Source organism: Helicoverpa armigera, chromosome 30, assembly GCF_030705265.1.
Source record: "Helicoverpa armigera isolate CAAS_96S chromosome 30, ASM3070526v1, whole genome shotgun sequence".
Classification (NCBI taxonomy): Eukaryota; Metazoa; Arthropoda; class Insecta; order Lepidoptera; family Noctuidae; genus Helicoverpa; species Helicoverpa armigera.
Genome location: NC_087149.1, coordinates 2,883,943 through 2,904,091, shown reverse-complemented (window position 1 = coordinate 2,904,091; position 20,149 = coordinate 2,883,943). Strand labels below are relative to the sequence as shown.

At 42.2% G+C, this 20,149-nt stretch overlaps 1 protein-coding gene across 1 annotated transcript; it reads right to left on the bottom strand.

The window, feature by feature from the left end:
- Window positions 1-1,656: 1,656 nt before the first annotated feature.
- Window positions 1,657-19,352, bottom strand: LOC110382542 (modular serine protease). The gene is made up of 15 exons (XM_049848090.2): window positions 19,186-19,352; window positions 16,615-16,672; window positions 15,805-15,918; window positions 15,149-15,202; window positions 14,610-14,726; window positions 13,911-14,045; window positions 12,767-12,950; window positions 12,495-12,610; window positions 9,814-10,022; window positions 9,287-9,505; window positions 8,166-8,336; window positions 4,933-5,054; window positions 4,192-4,368; window positions 3,453-3,612; window positions 1,657-2,490 (listed from the first exon to the last, which is right to left on the bottom strand). Exons 1-15 carry the CDS (start codon window positions 19,217-19,219, stop codon window positions 2,288-2,290), a joined length of 2,073 nt encoding a protein of 690 aa, XP_049704047.2. The 5' UTR covers window positions 19,220-19,352; the 3' UTR covers window positions 1,657-2,287.
- Between the last annotated feature and the right edge of the window lie 797 nt (window positions 19,353-20,149).

The window sequence follows — 20,149 nt, the reverse complement described above, 5'->3', positions numbered from 1 at the left end:
GTTTTTATAATTAGGCCCCCACCTCTTTTAGCTCGGTAGCCCTCTTCCCTCACGGGAAAATGACTACCGAAGTTATTAAATTCTTCTTCGAGGTCCTCCTCAAGGACCAAGACATTCTCGCTAAATATGGCGAAATAATAAGCGGCCTTGATATCAAGGACCCGCGCCTAGCGCGCTATTGTGTTATTACCGATAACGGCTCAACAAAAGAGGCCGGCGCGCCCCTTTGTAGATCCCATTATCTCTTCGGGGAAAACCGCCGAATTAGCGGAAACGGTAATCCCCAAAACTATGGGTGACCCACAGCTGCGCACTATAGTTGCGGCCATTATTCTGCTGACTTGAATGACTCCCCGGAGGGAATGGGAACCTCGTCCCCCCGCTCTGCCTCACCCGTCCCAGAGGGTGCTCAATCCTCCGATCCCCCTCCTCCTTCGAAGACGACTTCACCGTCGTACAGGGAGGTAAGAGGAAAAAGAATAAAAACAACGACAAGGCGCGCAAGACCATCGCCCTTGCCGCATCTCCTCTCCCTAGCCCGCCCGCTGTGTCTACAGCATCCCCCGCCCCGTCACCCTCGACCTCGCAGGTCGCTTCCTCCCAAGGTGCCGCTAAGCCCAAAAGCGCACCAAAAAGCAAACCTCCGCCGCCTGTATAGGACAAGGCGAAATGGACCAAAGAGTCCAGCATCCAATACCGGAAACAGCATTAAATCATTCTTCCGACGTCTAACTACTATATAGGGAAATTCCAAAGGCGCTAAAAGTGAGGACCTTTTCTACACTTATTTACTTCCTGAGATCAGTCCCCTCAGGGTAGTCATTACTAGGATCCCGAAGGAAATCCCTTCAGATGACATCCTAAATGACAAGTCACAAAACATCCCTGCGACGCAAGTCCATAGGATGCACCGCGCCCGCAGCGGCCACGCCTTCGACATGGTGCTCGTAGTATGCGAGCCGTGTCCTTCAAAAATCCACCCGATTTTTAACATCAAATCGGTGTGTAATTTAACCGGCATCTCAATCGAGAAGCCAAATAGATCTGGCATTGTATCCCAATGCCACCGTTGCCAACTGTGGGGTCACTCACAGCGCAACTGTTTCGCCCAGCCTAGGTGCGTGAAATGCCTAGGTCAACACTGATTACTAGTTTTAAGTTTTTTTTATGTAAATAACTATGTATAGATTTAGTTTTATTTAAGGTATGTAAATAAGTAAATATTTTAAGGATATTATGTAAATAAGGATCCTGGAAGAGATTTCATTAGAAATAAGCTGTACCTTTGTACAATTTTATGTTACTTCTACTTCTCTCATGTGTTTACTTACTGTGTGCATAAATAGTTAAACAAATTCCTTTTTCCTGATTGAAAATTAATAAAATTGCGTTTTTAATGATATCCATGGGTTTTATTTCTATATTTACAAAAATATAGGATTATATTCTGTAGGATCGATCTCGATCTCAGTGGCGTGCACTTGGAGAGGCCTATGTCCAGCAGTGGACTGCTATAGGCTTATGATGATATTCTGTAGATGGAATACCTGGCCTTGATTTTCTTCCTTTATCTATAGGCCATTGATGCCTGATAAAAAGGTAATAATAAAGAGAGGACGGTAAGGACACAAATAACTAAAAATTAAACAACCAGCTTTTATTCTTTGTTGATTTTATTATACTTGTAGCAAACAATATTTTAGAAGTGAGCTCGGAGTACGGACAGTTCCGGATTAAGAATACGAGGGGCCTGTAGCACTAATAGCGCGGGCCCCTTACTGAAGCGTTAGAAAGTACAAAAATTCTAAAAAGAGACAATGAAAAAGAAATGTCTAGTTAGTTATGACGGGCCCCACGTAGCTTTGGTTCGGAGCCGCGGGGCCCGTAACAGTTGCTACGCTTGCTATATTGTCAATCCGGCTCTGAGTACGGAGCAGAGTTGTCAAGGAAAGGAATGTTTCATTAAATCATTTAGAAACCTAATTAGACAAACCTAATTAGACGACTAGTCAAATGTAATAAGCCCTTAAACGTTGTAATTTGCGTGATAATGCGCCCGAACAAACTATCGGCCGACTAAAAGTTTGAAGTGAGCGAGCAAGAGTAGGTATTTTATTACTCCCCTGGCTGGAGGCCTTAAATTCTAGGCATCCACAGGGAAAAGTCCGGTTAAGCAGTACACGGCCTCCTAGGCTGAACTGCGAGATGCCATACCAAAAAAAAAGTTGGTATTTTATATGTCATATTGGCGGAATGAAATCGCGGGAAATGCCTTGATTAAAAACTCTTATAAATATTGGTTAATGAAAATTCGATGTCTCAATATGTTCGTGAACGTGGTGACTGTGTTTATGTTGCACTTCTTCTTCTGACCCTCCGGCGGGGGAGCGGTGGACACGATCCCTCTCAGGTAGAAGCGCTCAGACCCGTGCTCGATTTCGGGGAAGACCAGTCCTCCTCCGCTGTCACCTGTACATACTGCCGTCTTCCCTAGGAAAAGAATAGAAGTAGTCGTGTTAGAAAATCTAAAGATGATGATGTCCTCCTAGCCGCTTATCACGGCGGCTGTTCTCATATAAGGAGATTAGACAACTGCGCAGGATATATTATAGTGCACAAGCATTTGGTTGGACACAGGTGCCTCACTTTTCTTTCACTCTCTAGTCTAGTAAGATGGGACGGTAATCTGTCACAACCAGAGAGAGATCAGGGATAAAGAATATACATGCGATGTAAGGATTTAGCTATGCTAGCTAAGTTACGGCCGTTACGAGTAGTCAGAAGCCAGTAAGTCAGACGCCAGTTAAACCAAGGGGTATCCGGTCGCCCGGGTAACTGGGTTGAGGAGGTCAGATAGGCAGTCGCTCTTTGTAAAGCAATGGTACTCAGCTGAATCCGGTTAGACTGGAAGCCGACCCCAACATAGTTTGGAAAAGACTCAGGGGATGATATTGATGGTGTCATAGATATATTCGAAAGTAAATATAAAAGAAAAGTTACATTGTTACTTGCCTGACCGGCCGGAATTATATCCCAGAAATATATTAAATCCTTTACAGTCTGCCCTTGTCCGTTTCAGCAGTGTAGGTATGCTGGATCCAGCATATTTGAAAAAGTGCATGATCCAGGTGAATTGCTGTTTTCTGGATCCAGCAATTGCAATTCCTAACCACGACTTTCATGTCATCCTAATTAACTTGAAATATCCAGGTAAGTACATGTGCCAAGTATGAATGTACATGGATGGAGAGGCAGAGGAAGACCTGAGGAAAGATGGATGGATTGCCTGAAAGATGATATGAATAGAAGGGAGTAAGTGTCAGTATGACCATTGACAGGGGAAAATGGAAGAGGATGACATATTGCGCCGACCCCAAATAAAATTGGGAACAGGGCAGGAGGAAGAAGAAGATTCAGGTAAGTCCATATTAATAGAGATAATTAAGACTCACCGTTCAAATAGCCAGCACATATCTTGTCTCCGGTTATGCTTTCGGTGAAGATGGCCGGCGTGACGCGAAGGCATTCTTGCGCCGGAACAAACGGCAGATCTACCACTTTCAATATTTGTGATGGCCCCGCAATCTCGCCAGTCAGGCCCCAGCCGGCGACCTGTGAAAACAACGATTATGAAACGGTCCCGTAGGACCTATTTACTTTGATAACTAGACTATCTATATATCATTAAAAGATTTTTTCAAATGGGGTCACTTAGATAACCAACCGTTTTTCTGGGGAGCTTCTTTCCGTTCCCGGATAAAACATCCGGGCACTGGGTTGCCCAGGTAACTGGGTTGATGAGGTCAGATGGGCAGTTGCTACTTGTAAAACATTGGTACTTAGCTGCAACAGGTTAGACTTGAAGCTGACATAGTTGGGAAAAGGCTAGGGAGATGACGATATTAGCATAGATTAAGTATAGATAGTGTCGTGTTGGCCTAGTGGGTAAAGAACCAACCTCTCGAGTATGAGGATGTGGGTTCGATTCCAGGTCAGGCAAGTACCAATGGCTGATAAAAAGGTGAAAGAAAACATCTTCAGAACACCTGGACTATGTAGTCTGAAATGACCAACCCGCATTGAGCAAGCGTGGTGATTAAATGCTTCTCCGTGTGACAGGAGGCTTGTGCCCAGCAGTGGGGCGACAAAAAGGCAGTAACAGTAAGTATAGATTTAGATAAACAGTCATACTTTTCCCAAAACACCAGGCAGCATCTGAGATCGGTAGAAGTTGATGTCGAAGCTCAGGCAGACGGGGCTCACTTCCGCACCGTAGTTCACTGGTGTTTCTAGAAAGACTACTGCTATGTCCTCCTGATAGTTCGCGGCTCCACCCCGGAACAGTTCCGCGACCTGAATGTCTTTAACCTGAAAACAGCATTTGTAATGTCAAAATTCAACACTTTTGAGGTGCACCATTTAACTATGACTCATAGTGAAATGGTGCACCGAAAAAGTGGATATCGTCGTAGTCTATGACGATATCCGAACCGTCAATTTTCAGTTGTCAAATCGCCGATCAACACAACAATCTGAGCCCCGATTCTCCTCTCTTTAAGTTAATAATGTCAAAATTGAATAGAAATTCAATCGCAATTTCTAAAAAAAATATTTGTTATTCAATTGTTTTCGTTAAAACTGCTTAACCATATCGGGGTCTTTCTTTCGTCATCTCGACACACTCACCACGAATGTGTCCACTTGGTGAAACTCAAAATATTAACATTTATCATATCGTCAACTCGACACGTTAAGATTTTTCTTCGTGTCCAGTTAGTGACACTTAAATTATACTTTTATGTTTTCACCAACTCGACACGTTTTAGAATTTAACCCGATTTCAAGCAAAATGTACAGTCAACTAGCCAAGCTCTTAGGAACAAAACGTGTTTCCTCTTTATTATACTGGTGTAGAAGTGTAGGGTTCCTTACATGAGATTTCTGTGCGTTCTTGTCGTTAGGGTCATCCCAGTCTCGGTACAGCTTGGCAGCGGCGACGGCGAAGAGAGAAGGCTGTACCGAACGATCAGTGTCATTCCAGAAGCAGTGAGCGGCTGTTAATCAATGAGTAAATCTATATATACCGTGACTTTTTAGTCGTCTTACAAAGGTGGTCCACTCAATCTATCCGACATAAAATACCACTAGACACGATTATTAATTTTATAGCCTTACTTAATTAAGATAATAAGTAAAAAAAGTACTGAAAAACAAATGTTTACGTATCAAACGGTAGAAAGTAGGTACCTTCCCAACGCGCCGCGCTCCATTGATAGGTACAAGATTCGGGCAGCGCTCACAACAGGTGTTCTTATAATCTACGTCATGCATCATAATAATGAATTAATTTTTATTTTTAAATTATTCAAATCTCATAAATATTTTTTTATATGAACGTTTACTAGTCATCGGATACATGAAGTGGGCTGCCGTTGTAAGACGACTTAAAAGTCACGGTGTATACCGGAATGAATTCTAAGCAGTGCGCAAAAAAAACTGGTGGTTCAGAATCAATAACATCATCATCATCCTAGCCTTTTTCCCAAGTATGTTGGGGTCGGCTTCCAGTCTAACCGGATTCAGCTGAGTACCAGTGCTTTACAAGAAGCGACTGCCCATCTGACCTCCTCAACCCAGTTATCCGGCCAACCCAATACCCCTTGGTTAGACTGATGTCAGACACTGCCAAGGATGTTCAATGACAGCCAGTTTAACGTGCCATCCGAAACACAGTCATTGGTGTCTAAGATATACTTAGAAAGTACATACAAACTTAGATAAGTTGCATTGGTACTTGCCTGACCTGGGATCGATCAGAATCAATAACAGAACAGACATATGCATCGTGAGTAAAAACATCCTGTATCCCTACTAATATTATAAATGCGAAAGTAACTCTGTCTGTCTGTCTGTTATGCTTTCACGTCTAAACCACTGAACCGATTTTGATAAAATTTGGTACAGAGATAGAGTTGATCTTGAGAAAGAACATAGGATAGTTTTTATCCCGGACTTTTGAAGAATTCTCTTGGAAACGGGATATAACCGAACTCTACGCGGGCGAAGCCGCGGGCGGAAGCCAGTATCTAAATAAACCAAATCAAATCAAATCATCTTTATTTTTAGGCATCAATGGCCCATAGATAAATACCTTAAAACTAGCATATACATAATATGTCATACAAAATTGTAAGTAAATAAAAACTTAAAACTCTGTTAGTAGCACTTGATATGCACTATGTCACTGTGTGGTCCTGTGGCACTTGTCCGCGGAAGCGCTGGAACACCACGTCCTGTGGCCAGAAGTTCTCGTCCAACACGAGGTGCAGGAAACATGTCGGTACTCGCACCACAAACGCCTTGAAGTTGTCGTTATGGCGCGACTCCAGCAGCTGCACTCTCGGGGCGTACTTCAGCTTCTGACACACGTACTCCACGATGTCCTCCGCCTTAGTGGCGCAGTGTAGGCGGGAGATGTACACCGTAAAAAATCATCAAATGACCCCTCCCGCTGTGGGTTAGCAGCGGTGAGGGAGTGTCAGACTCTTACTGACTAAAAGCCGTCGTGTTCCGTCGTAGGCCTTCTTATGTGCTAGGGCCGCGGTACCTCTTTCGAACAACACCGGGGTGTTCGGCTTGGCGGCAAGAATTTTGATGTTTGGCTCAATAGGAGCCGTGCCGCAGCGATTCTTGTTGGTCCGCTGACGGCGCTTCCTCCTTTGCACCGTAACGAATCTCTCATCGTCAGCCCGATTCGGTCCCTTTACTAGCATGGGCTTCTTTGTAGCTTCAATTTTGCTACCGGTGACGCTAGCGTAGTCTCGACGTGCATTTTGTAGTTTCGTCAACGCTGCAGTAACGAGCAGCTGATCGAGCGGTCGAGCGGCGGTCAGTGGAGGACCCGCAGGGACGGGAGCGTGGCAGCGGGGCGCACGAGGCGCGCACTGTGCCGACTCAGCATTCGGCGGTGACAGCGGCGATGGCGACAAAACTGCTGCCGCGAAACTTGATCCCGACACATCGCTCCGCGCCGCATGTTTACGTTCGATGCACCCACAGGTGACTCAGTTACAGTAACCGATTTACGCAACTCGTTAAGTTCGCTGCGCAAATCCGCGACTGTAATTTGGGATGCATCTAACTTCTTCTGCACATCCGCAAGACTTGCCTTTAGAAAGACGATGTCTTTCAGCAGGCTCGTAACGTCGACGTGGTCGAAGGTGACGGGCGGAAGCTTATTTAGATCCTTGGTCACAAACGTCAGCACGTCGTCTGGATCGGTCTCCTTTAGCAGCGTGATGACATCCATGACATCTAAATAAATAAAAGTGGTGGTGACCTAGAGGGTAAAAAGAACCAACCTCTCAAGTATGAGACTATGGGTTCTACTCCAGGTCAGGAAATACCAATACAACTTGTCGTTTAATAAATAAATAAATAATGTCGGGACATCTTTTCACACACGGTCGGTTAGCCCCATGGTAAGTTATTAATTACCTAACTTGTGTTATGGATGCTAACACAACTGATAAATTACATATATACATATTTATAAATACATATTGTAACACCCAGACCACGGCTAACAAGCATGCTCATCACACAAATGTCGACCGAGCCGGGAATCGAACCGTTTGTACGTACTTTCTAAGTATATCTTGGACACCGATGACTGTGTTTCGGATAGCAAGTTAAACTATAGTTCCCGGCTGTCATAGAACATCTTTAGCAGTCGTTCCGGGTAGAATTCCAGTAAGTCTGACAACCACCAAGTCTTACCAAGGAGTATTGGGTTAAGGAGGTCAGATAGGCAGTTGCTCCTTGTAAAACACTGGTACTCAGCTGCATCTGGTTAGATTGGACTAGGCTTAGACTTCATCTTTATACCTTTTTTTATTACCTATCCGGTGAATAACTAGGTATAGATAGTTTATACAACCTATATTTTTGTTGTAAACAGAAGTTGGCGCCGATATTGTTATTCTACCTACAGCTTTTAAAACATAGTTGAGAAAATAGATACTATTATACGCGGAACAAATGTCCCCTAGTGAAAATGCGGCTTTACTGCGGCAAAGCAGTTAAGCAGTTAAAGTGTAGTCTCACTATAAGACATGTCTTCTAAACGAAAGAAGAAGAAGTTAGGTACAAAACCCGCGTCTTACCGGTGAGCACAATGCTATTGCTGACGAGAGACCCTCCACAAATCTGTCGGTAGAAGTTTTGCGATTTGGTCGGCTTGCGGTATATGGCTACGTGCCAGGGCAACTGTCCCCGCAAGGCTGGCTGGCCACCTGCCACCAGAACATCAACGGCTGGAGTCCTCCGACCACAATCTGGGAAAAACAGCAAATAAATATATCAATAGTTTAATCCACACTAGAAAAACATGCTATTGTTAATACACATATAAAAAAATAGAACAGATTTCCAAAAACAAAGGCGACGGTGTCTAATGGATGAATGTTCAAGTCCAATTAAAAAAATAATATTTTTTGTTTAGTAATTAGTATTTGTTGTGCATTTTGTAATCTACCCTACCACTCGAATCTCTCTATGGCTTTCAGGTTGGCTGTAAGAGAACCCAATAGGCTAGTTTCCTAAAAAATAATAATTAGTCCGTCTTGTAGATTGTCTAAAATTAAGCGATACGTATTTTTTCTTTTTTAAATTGGATCAGAACTTGTTAAGATATAGCGTGTTAAAGTTGAGTGTGACGTCACAAGTTGCTACAATTTTCAGGACACTGTGACGTAAAAGGCCCCCACTCCTAATTTTTGAAGTGTATTATCTTTGTCATTTTATGTTTAATTAAAAAAAGAAAAAATACGTATCCAATATTTTTTGATTATCTAAAAAGCGGACTAAATATTATTTCATTATTTCGACCCTGGACACTACCCTATTCTGGGTAAAACTCGCCGTTGTACATAAACTGTCTTTATTCTGTGTATATTAATTGTTTAGTGTGCAATAAAGAATAATAATAAACAGTTTTAAGAGGAACATTCTGTAGGTCTCGTGTCACTGTAGGTCCCGACTGTCATTGAACATCCTTGGCAGTCGTTACGGGTAGTCAGAAGCCAGTAAGTCTGACACCAGTCTCACCAAGGGGTATCGGGTTGCCCGGGTTACTGGGTTGAGGAGGTCAGATAGGCAGTCCCTTCTTGTAAAGCACTGGTACTCAGCTGAATCCGGTAAGACTGGAAGCCGACCCCAACATGATTGGGAAAAGGCTCGGAGGATGATGGATGAGTTTTAAGAGGAAAATTAACTTAGGACTTACTTGTAGGGCAAGTGATGAGCTGGGGCTTCCAGTTTCCATTTTCGTCACATTCCATCATAGGTAGAGGGTAGGCCGAGTGGTAAATGGGTTCGTTGCATATGGACTCCACCTTGGTTCCCGTCGGCTCCGACTCGTTGCACTCCCGTCTTCCTTGAATGCCGTTGCTGGTCACATGACAGCTGTATTTCACTGAAGGATGCTTGTTCAGGATGCATAGCCCTGGTTGAAAAGAAGATTATGATCAAACTATTTCATATTACTTTATAATAATGTTGTGTTTGGAACTATCGAACCGATTTGGTCTCAAAACTCAAAGCTAAATCCCTACTAATATTATAAATGTGATACCCTGGATTAAAATATAGGCTACTTTTTACCAACACACCACTAGGGCGAAGCCCAGATCGGAAGCTTACTGCTATAAGTAAAGTGAAAATAAGAAAAATATATTGCGCCAACCAAAAACAACTTGACAAAGGAAGGGATAGGAAGAATAAGATCTTGTGACGAATACAAATTCGACTTACGGTGGCAGTCCGGCAAACGTTTGATGGACCAGCTACCATCAGTGCAGAAGACTTCTGGTTTCTGGATCCCTCCGTATCCTTCTTCGCACTGGATGACGAGTCGGACGTAGTGTAGTCTGTCTCCGGGGCCCGCATCCATAGCGTTGATCACCTGGTACTTGCCATGGGCTGGATACTGGGGCAGCTCGCACTTGCCCGACTTGTAGTCTCTGAAGGATAATAGAGTATACAAGCTATTATTTTTTTTATTTTTTTTTCGGAATTCCGGCGCGTGTGTTACTGGCCTCACACCAACGCAAAACACAAAGCATACGCAACGATCGCAACGATCATTCATAGATTTCATTCATAAAATTGGATTAGTTCTGAAATACTACGACATTACCCGTCTACTGTAATTCCAATCGATTATTTACGTATTTTATGTTCTCTTCCTGAAATATGGCACAAATGCAAATCAACACCCTTTTGTAGAGTAGGCCTAGGCGGCACGACATTAGGCAACGATTCTAAATTATAAATTAAAAGTAAGTGAATCTTCTTCCTATCGCGTGAGCTGCGGGTTTAATCACCTAGCAAGCCCTGGTGTCAGAGTATTCTCAAATCCGCCTGCCGGCCTCTGACGTGGAATTGTAACGACTGAATAGCAGTCGGGGCCGCCGGCGTCACGTGCCTTCCCAGGACCGGGGGTGCAAAACCGCCACTAAGTTATGTGAATTAAGTTGAATTATCTTTTTCTACTGACGACCGTTAATATGTCTTGCTTTTCCCATTTTTTTGGTCAGCTTCCAGCATCACTAGCTACAGTTGAGTACCAGGTACAATACCTTTTCCAAGTAGCGACTGCCTACAGTGGCGGATTTACAAATTTGCCGCTAGTAGGCCATTCAATTTTTGCCGCCCCTTAATGATATCTCTGTCAGTTACTAGATTATTTTTGCAACCCACTATGTACCGAAGAGTTTAATGTTGACCTAACAAGTTTATTTGACACCGAATTTAAAGCGTATAACCTCTGTAACTTTAAAACGGCTCAATCGATTTTCATCAAACATGTCTAAGAACACTCGCCCGTAAAACACCTGTAATTCAATAAAGAAAACTAAATTGAAATCGGTTCATTCGTTCGGGTGCTATGATCAGTGGCGGCGTAGCATCGTGTGATACCCGGGGCGGACTACCTATTGAGCTTGAGCACCCCCCCAAAAAAAAACGACAAAATATAACCACGGACTAAAATTGTAATTGAAGTAGGTTGCTAGGTTTAACATAAAGAAACCGGAGTCAGATCACTGCAAACTTATAAAACGCTAGCTAGTTTTATAAAAACCAGCGCTGCGAGCGCGATTTTTGAGTTTTGGAACAGTGAAGTACCATAACGAGTTTAAAAAAAAAACAAAACCGCCGTAAAGTGAAAAAGTCGCGAGCGTAGCGAGCGCGAAATTTTTTAGTCTTGGGACACAAAAGTACCCAAACAAGTGTGAAAAAACCACTGCAAAGAGAAGAAGCCGCGAGCGTAGCGAGCGCGAAATTTGAGAATTTTGGGACGCAATGATACCTAAAGACATTAGAAAAAAGTCATTGTCAAATTTTGCGAAATTTTAGAGTCTTGGAACACTCAAACAAGTTTGAAAAAAACCAGTGTAAAGTGAAAAAGCTGCGAGCACAGCGAGCGCGAAATTTTTTGAGTTTTTGGGACACAAAAGTCCTCCACCTCCTAAACAGCTTAGAAATCGTTAGCGTAGAGCGTCAGTTGGTTTTGCCACTTCGGTGCTTTAACTTTTTATTAGATTGAGGACTCGCAGAGCGCAGAAAAAACTAGAAATGATGAAAAAACTGCGAGCGAAGCGAGCGGATTTTTTAATTTATTTTTATTAAAACGCTATTAGAATATTTTAAAATTCATGATTACATAAGTTTGCATATATTGCAGTGCGCTTATTAATCTTTTATTTATATATGGATTGTTTACTCGTAGGTATAGTTATAAAAAAACTGTAAAAAAAATAGCTAAATTTGCCGCCCCTCTAAATCTGCCGCTCTAGGCACTGGCCTACTTGGCCTATTGGTAAATCCGCCACTGACTGCCTATCTGACCTGCTCAAAACAGACCAGGGCAACTCGATATTCCTTGGCAAGGCTGTCTGTCAGACTTTCTGGTATAATGTTGAAATGACAGCCGGGACCCACCAATTTAACGTGCAGTCCGACTCACGGAAGAACTCGTTATGACAAGATGGTCACCCAACGACCGGACTTAGCAGCAAGACGAGAGGGAAAGGGGCAAAGTAGGCACGAGTCTTAGTGGAGATCGGGTGTAACAGCGAGAAGCGTTGATTTAGGTACCATATGATCAACCCGTGTGGCTATTACTTGTCATTGAACATTCAAATTTCAACTTTATGTTCGTGTAGTATACTTATCGGCACGAATCTTGAGCGCTGACTTTCATCTGCGCAGAAGTGATTTATTAGCAAAGAACCAATCCCGAGTGACGGCTATGACGCGATGCGCTGCGGGCCAATCACCGCTTTAGCCCGCCCCCGCGCCTTACTTCATACCACAAAAGGGACCCAATAAATTACTTCTGTGCAGGTGAAGGTCAGCGCTCAAGATTCGTGCCGATGATTATATGATATTAAAGTATAAAATTCTCATTTCTATTTGTCTATGAAGCTTACCCCGTATTGATTCTTGGTGGTACTGAAGGCAGTACTGGAGGAATCGAGAGTGGTCTCGGCGTAGCTCTGTTGCAGAGGTCATCAGCCTCGTCCGAGCCATCTGCGCAATCCGGAATCTGGAAGAGATAGCAACAGTGTTTAATACAGCAAAAATCTATCTAGTAGAAGATTGATGAGGAGTTCGCGCAAAATCGGTCGAGCGGCTCTTCATTTATCACATTTTTTGTCGCAAAATTTTGGAATTCTTACAGACAAAAAGTGTAGGTACATACCCCGTTGCAGTCAGAGTTGCCATCTACGCAAGCTCCGTAAGCACACTGGAACAGGTTCCCGGGACACCTCTGTTCGCCGCAAGCGCTAACATTCTCATCAGAGCCGTCCTGGCAGTTCACGACACCATCGCATAAGTCCCCAGGGGGGATCGTACGGCTCCCATCCACACATACGAACTCCTTCCTAATACAGAGGAGAAAAAAAAATATGATCAAGGCCAAGTCAATTCAGTATGGTCAAGTCGTGGTGGCCTGGTGGGTAAAGAACCAACCTCTCGAGTATGAGGGCGCGGGTTCGATTCCAGGTAAGGCAAACAAGTACATACCAATGCAACTTTTCTAAGTTTGTATGTATTTTCTAAGTGTATTTTAGACGCCAATGACTGATAAAAAGGTGAAGGAAAACATCTTGAGGAAACCTGGACTATAAAGTCTGAAATCACCAACTCGCATTGAGCAAGCGTGGTGATTCATGCTCAATCCTTCTCCGTGTGAGAGGAGGTCTGTGCCCGTGTGGGATCCAGTGGGATGATAAAAAGGCTGTAACAAGGTCAAGGGTGCGAAGCAAATTCTTTCACTGCTGGACAGCTACACTATCTCGAGTAATATTTATACTTTGTCCAGGTAAGGAAAATGGTTTCCACAGCTCATATTTTGATGGCCTTCTGCCAACTACGTTGGGTCTTCCAGAATAACTGAATGCTAAGTATACACCAGAGTTTTATATGAAGTGACTTCTTATCTGACGTCCTGAACCCAAAAAATGCTTCTTCTTTAATAATACGTCTAATACGTCCAAAGCCGATTTCGGCGGCTGTTCTTATATAAGGAGATCAGCCAGCTGCGCGCGCGGCGTATATTATAGTGCACAAGTATTTTTGCACTCACAATTGCTTCATTCTCATAGCGCGATGGGACGGCAATCCAACACGACCGGAGGGAGATCAGGCGCAGAACCGACAAAACGTGATCTCCGATGCACGGGTGTATCAATCGCCAACTTCCAGGCTCCTTATTGCTCTGTGAAAGTTTCTAAATCCCACAAAGCGATTTCGGCTCAACCCGGGAATCGGACAGCAGTCGCGCTTGCAACCACTAGATCAACGAGACAGTTAATCCTCCTCTTTAAGAGCAACTGACTTACCTGTTAAGGTCGAATGCTCCTCTGCACTTCGGGATCAGCTCATCGGAACTGTCAGCGCAGTCAGTCTTCTTGTCGCAGGGCGCCGTGCCGTCCACACATGCGCCGTACGTGCAACGGAATAGGTGAGGAAGACATCTGAAGGTGAAGATATAAAACATGAAGTAGGTAATAGAAACTATGGAATCCTATAAGCCATCCTATAAGCTTTCGCGCATATTGCAGACTATTAAGTCAGCCCTTGGTAGGATTTCTTTAGAAAACCGTCTAAATACCGGATCTTTGCAGTGTGCGTCTAAACAAACTTGTTTGGGCTCATTAATCAGTATGAAGATTTATTTAGAATTTTAGACAGATATTCATAAGACAATATATTACAAATTAAATCTACAAATATATGTACAAAAGGAAATATTAAAACTATGCATTTCAAAACGTTAATCCGTCAGTCGTTCGACTGGAAAATCTACCGACCTTTTCTCTTGACTTTGACCCAAGACGTTGAATCATCCATCATCCTCCTTGCCTTTTCCCAATCATGTTGGCCTCGGCTACCAGTCTAACCGGATTCAGCTGAGTACCAGTGTTTTACAAGAAGTGACTGCCTATCTGACCTCCTCAACCCAGTTACCCGGGCAACCCGATACCCGTTGGTTAGACTGACCCAAGACGTTGAATATTAGAAGATATTGAATAACTCACAGCATTTTCCTGCACAGGGCATGAGTTTCATCACTGCCGTCGAGACAGTTCTTAGTTCCGTCGCATTTCTCATCGCTGGAGATGCAACCACCGTCTTTGCACTGCCACTCTAGTTTCCTGTCGAAAACAAACAAACATCAGGGCGTGGATGAGGAAATAAAACGGCATCCAAACCGATCATCGTATACGTCGACTGTTCTTATACAAGAAGATCAGCCAGCTGCGCAGGACATATTATAGTGCACAAGCATTTGCGCAGACACAGATGCACTCCCTATTCCTTCACTCTCATAACCATGGGACGGCAATCCGACACCACCGGTAAGAGATAGCAGGACGGACATTAACATGCTCTCCGAGGCAAAGGTCTTTCAATCCCCAACTTTCAGACTCCAGGGCTGATTTGTGAAAATTAGTAATATTTACCTCTAAGTACTAGTCAGATCCATTCGGCTCATCATGAACACAGCTTGTTCGCCCACTAACTTCAGAAGTTCTAACCACAGTAGATTGCTCATAAATATACCTAATTTACTTACCGACAAGCTGACTGCCTTCTATATCTTCCAAGACCCTCTTCTGTCGTCAAGTTCCTGTAAGCAAACAATACTTAAAAACTATTCGCGACAAAGTAGCAGAGATAAGAATGTTGAGAGGGATGTGTGGGGTTACCAGGGCAACGAAAAGACGAACTAAAGTCACCGATATAGCCCACCGGATTACCAAGTTGAAGTGGCAATGGGCTGGCCATATTGCTCGCAGAGAAGATGGCCGATGGAGTTGACAAGTGCTGGTGTGATGTTCAGCAGTGGACGTCCTATGGCTGAGATGATGATGATGATGACCAGGGTAAAGTGAGGAATGAATATATAGAATAATCCTGAAAGTAGCGCCAGTGACAGAAAAAATGAGACATAAGCGTTTGTCGTGGTATGGGCATGTGATGAGACGGTGGGAAACGCATGCTACAATGAGTTTGTTAAGCATAAATGTGGAAGGATGGAGAGGCAGAGGTAGACCGAGGAAAAGATGGATTGATTGCCTGAAGGAGGACATGCATAAGAAGGGACTGGATGGTAGTATGACGTCTCACAGAGAGGTATGGAAGAAAAGGACTTATTACGCCCACAAATAACTTGGGAACAGGGCAGTAAGAAGAAGGTAAAACTAACATTACTTCATTTGGTAGACTTACGTCGAAATAGAGGTGCAGAGGTCCTCGTCGGATCCGTCAGAGCAGTCCAGTGATGCGTCGCATACTTGATCAGCCCTGATGCAGAGCCCATCCAGACATTTGAACTGGTTCTCACTGGAAATTCAAAAGAAAATTTCTAATTATTACTAACTAGAGTTCGGCCGCGGTTTCTCCCGCGTCCCGGATGGTGACAAAAACTATCCTATGTCCTTCTCCCGGGTCTAAGCTACCCCTCTAACCGCCGGCAGACAGTCAAAGTTTTCAATCGGTCTGATACCGGCTTAATACCTGATCTTTGCAATGTGCGTATGTATTACTAGGTACCCAATTTGAAGGTGATTTATGAACCCAAACAGACTAGAAGCACACTAACGGACTTTTTAGTTTTCCTGTGGGTAAGTGGTAGGCGCAGGCCTTTTCTCAATAGAAGAAGGTATATGAATATTAAGGTCATAGCATAGAAAGAGATGTATCTGTGTGTGCGTAGCAAAAAGTATGGAAATAAGTCCTCCCTTGACAATCGGCAGTCAAGGGCTGATCGATACAGCCTCAATAAAAAATATGGACCCACAAATAATGTACGTTAGGGTTAAAAAAGGACATATGGAAGTATGATATGATGATTTATGAGAATTCGGAAACTGCAGAACCAATTTTTCTCTAAACTGCAGAAAAATTTGAATTTTTTTTACTACATTTAGCTACATTATTCCCGAGTAACGGGCTATATTTTGTCTGGATGCGGGAAGAGATTCCCCTGGGACGGGAGTAAAACCGCGGGAAACAGCTAGTATTGAAATAAAATATTACCTGCATGACTGGTTTGAAGCTATTTGCCTGACCACTGAACTCAATGCTGGAGATATGGCTGAAATGCAAAAAATAAACTTATTTAAGGTCTTATTTAAACTTATCATCAAGCAGCGCAGGATATTTTGCACAAGCATTTGCTTGGACACAGGTCCTCTCACTATTCCTCCACTCTCTGCGCCCGATGGGACGGCAATCCGACACCACCGGAGAGAGATCAGGCGCAAGACCGACATTTACCTACGTGCTCTCCGATGCACGGGTCACCAGTCACCAACTTTCAGGCTGCTGGCTGCTTCGTGAAAGTTTCTAAAATCCATAAAGCTATATCGACGCTGGAATCAAACCCGAGACCACGTTCTCACCGCGGCCCTGGTACATAAAAGGCCTACGACGGAACACGACGGTTTTTAGTCAGTAAGAGTCTGACACTCCCTCACCGCTGCTAACCCACAGCGGGAGCCGTCATTTGAGGATTTTTGTTTTTTCGTAAAAAAGAAAAGATCTCGTTCCTAGCAGTCGCGCAATGCAACCAGACCAACGAGGTAGGATGGGCAGCTGATGTAGTAAATCATAGCTAGTATGTGATTTTACGAGATTATTATGCATAATTGATGTGTATATTGTATGTCCAGTAGATGTGTTTGCTGTAGGCATACCTACTTTATTTTATTTATTTATTTATCCATTTAGGCATCAAGACCCATATCATTTATTTATTTATACAAATGAATCACAGTGTTTCTAGATTTTTAGTTTCGTTAAGACCAAAAATAATAAATAGGTACGTGATCAAATTTTTAAGTCATCATCGGCCTAGCCTTTTCCAACTTTTGTATAATGTTGGGGTCGGCTGTACCCATATCTTTTGGTTAGACTAGTTGTCAGTCTACTGTCTAACTGGCTTTTGACTACTCGTAATGAATGCGACGCGATCCGACTTTTTAATTTTGTTTCAATTTTAATATCCTTGATTCGTATCACATTATTAGCAAGTTTTTTCCTTAAAATTATTTTGGATACAAGGTAAAAATTAACAAAGCCGGTCAATCGAATATTCCCCGCAAACAAAACAGCAAAGTTGCTCAAAACCAGTTCAGTCGTTCCGGAGATACAACTTACAAGTATCCATTGACTAGCTAGTTATCGCGGCATCGGCTATCATGTCCATTTGAAGAGATTTAAAAAAAATTTAGAATGACAATATCGGCGACAACTTTTGTTTACAACAAAAGACCAAAATATAAGTTTTTTACTAGGAGCGACTGCCTATCTGACCTCCTCAACCCAGTCACCCAGCAACCCGATACCCCTTGGTAAGACTGGTTGTCAAACATTCTGGCTTCTGACTAAAACGCCATCATAAGGAAAAATTACCTAATTTATGAGGATAAAATTCATAATAAGGAAAAAGGACAATTATTTGGAGTAAATTTTTGTTCACTTACATTTTCTTATATTGTAAGATTCTCCGAAATTTTAATTTTCCTCGTTTTCGACTATATCCGATAATTAGCGAACCCGGATAAAACGTTTATTTACGTTTATAATGTTTGTCAGATGTCTCAATGAACCCGAACGCCTCGTTAATTCACTCGTTAGTTTATTTTTGCATTTGCACTGCTTTTGTCATTAAGAATGCTCGAAGGTGCTCGGTGTGAAATAATAAGAGCCGACGGGCTCTGATCGCTATCCCTAACTTTTGGGAAAAGGCTAGACGTGATAGCTACAAGGGGCAAATTTTGGTGTTCAATTTATTTTTATTATTTTATAAATTTGTGTTAACTCTCATTACTTTGTTTATGATTATGGTTAGACTGGAAGCCGACCCCAACATAGTTGGGAAAAGGCTCCGAGGATGATGATTTTGATTGTGTTAATGTCGTTTTGTTGTGACTGTACATATGAGAACGCTCGTTCGGTCACCATTATACCTGTTTTCTAGACTGAACATAACTTTTGCTAGTTTATTTTCAAATTCTTCTACTTTTTAGTTATTGATACTTTTTAGCAACTGACAGATGTTTGAGTTTTATTTATATTTAACCAACTTCAAAAAGGAGGTATATATCGGGTGCGTCGTACCATGGTCGTACCTAATCACATTAAATCATATCACAAATGATATTCTATGGCGAATTGAAAAAAAAATCTAATCATTTTTCGTTTTTATTTTTATAATTTACAACATCATTGTAAAGCAGAGCAAAGTTAGGAGTATCGAATGTTTTGATCAGTTGACAGCTGTTAGTTTTCAAGGGAGAATTCCAGTTGTTTGTAATGACCGACTTTTATATGGTGTTCTAATTTTCGCACATATTTATTCTATTTACTTTGTTTGAAAAAATCTTTTTTTTATTTTTACGTATTTTTCTTTTTTCTTTGTGTTAATCGACATATAGGTGTATTAGCCAGTATATTAACTCATTTCATTTAATGTGATTGTGAACGACACACCCGATAGACAATAATATGGTACTGTCAAATTGTTTTGATGATGGAACATCGTATCATAGCTGCTTTCTCATAATTTTTTTAAAGTATCTGAACAAATACATAAATCAGACTTACCACTAAAAATAAGAATAAATACACAAACAGACATTGTAATCACTCACTTTATTACACACAACTAACTAAAATTTCACGAAAAATCATTCATTTTACAAACTCCGAATATTTGTCAGACGACGCGTCGAGTCGTCCGGCTAAGCTGAACTTATTGCTATAAATGTAAATATACTCTGACCGGTTAAGTCAGTAGTGCCATCAAAACAAGTCCTCGACAAGTATTAAATGCAGTTTGCATTATTATTACGTAGTTCGATAGCTTTATTTTGCAACTAGCTTCTGTCAGCGGTTTCACCCGCGTCCCGTTGGAGTTACTGCCCGCACCGGGACAAAATATAAGCCTATGTTACTCGCAGATAATATAGCTCTTATGGTGAAAGAATATTTAAAATCGGTCCAGTAGTTTTTGAGTTTATCCATTACAACCGAACAAACAAAGTTTTCCTCTTTATAATATTAGTAGGTATAGATAATAACTTGCATTTTTCAGAGGTCCGCACAAGAATAGAGAATCTACACTGACACCAGTCATTAGTACAGATAAACAGTGTACAGGCGAAAATTTTACCAAATGTGCATACTTTTCCAAACATCTTGAAAACCTCTTGAGGAAACCTGGACTATAAAGTCTGAAATCTCCAACCCGCATTGAGCAATATGCGCAATTAATGCTCAATCCTTCTCCGTGTGAGAGGAGGCCGCAGCCCAGCAGTGGGACGATAAAAAAAGGTTATAACAGCATACTTTTCCAAAAATCTTACGATGAAACGCAGGGGAAATATCAGTAACAAAAACCTTCTGTGTATCAAATTTCATTTAAATCTGTTGAGTAGTTTTGATGTAAAAGCCCGAAAGTTACGTTCGCATTTGTTACACCAATTTATAAAAAAGAAAACAATTATTAGGTTTCTCAACAATATATTTCACCTAAACACATATGAACAATACTGACTAATTTATAATC

Coding starts and splice junctions, on each gene's coding strand:
- LOC110382542 (XM_049848090.2), bottom strand. CDS start 19,219: ATGTCTGTTTGTGTATTTATTCTTATTTTTAGTG. Junction 5,055..8,165: donor CAATAGCATTGTGCTCACCG/GTAAGACGCGGG, acceptor ATTGATTAACAG/CCGCTCACTGCTTCTGGAAT. Junction 3,613..4,191: donor TGCCTGGTGTTTTGGGAAAA/GTATGACTGTTT, acceptor TTGTTTTCACAG/GTCGCCGGCTGGGGCCTGAC.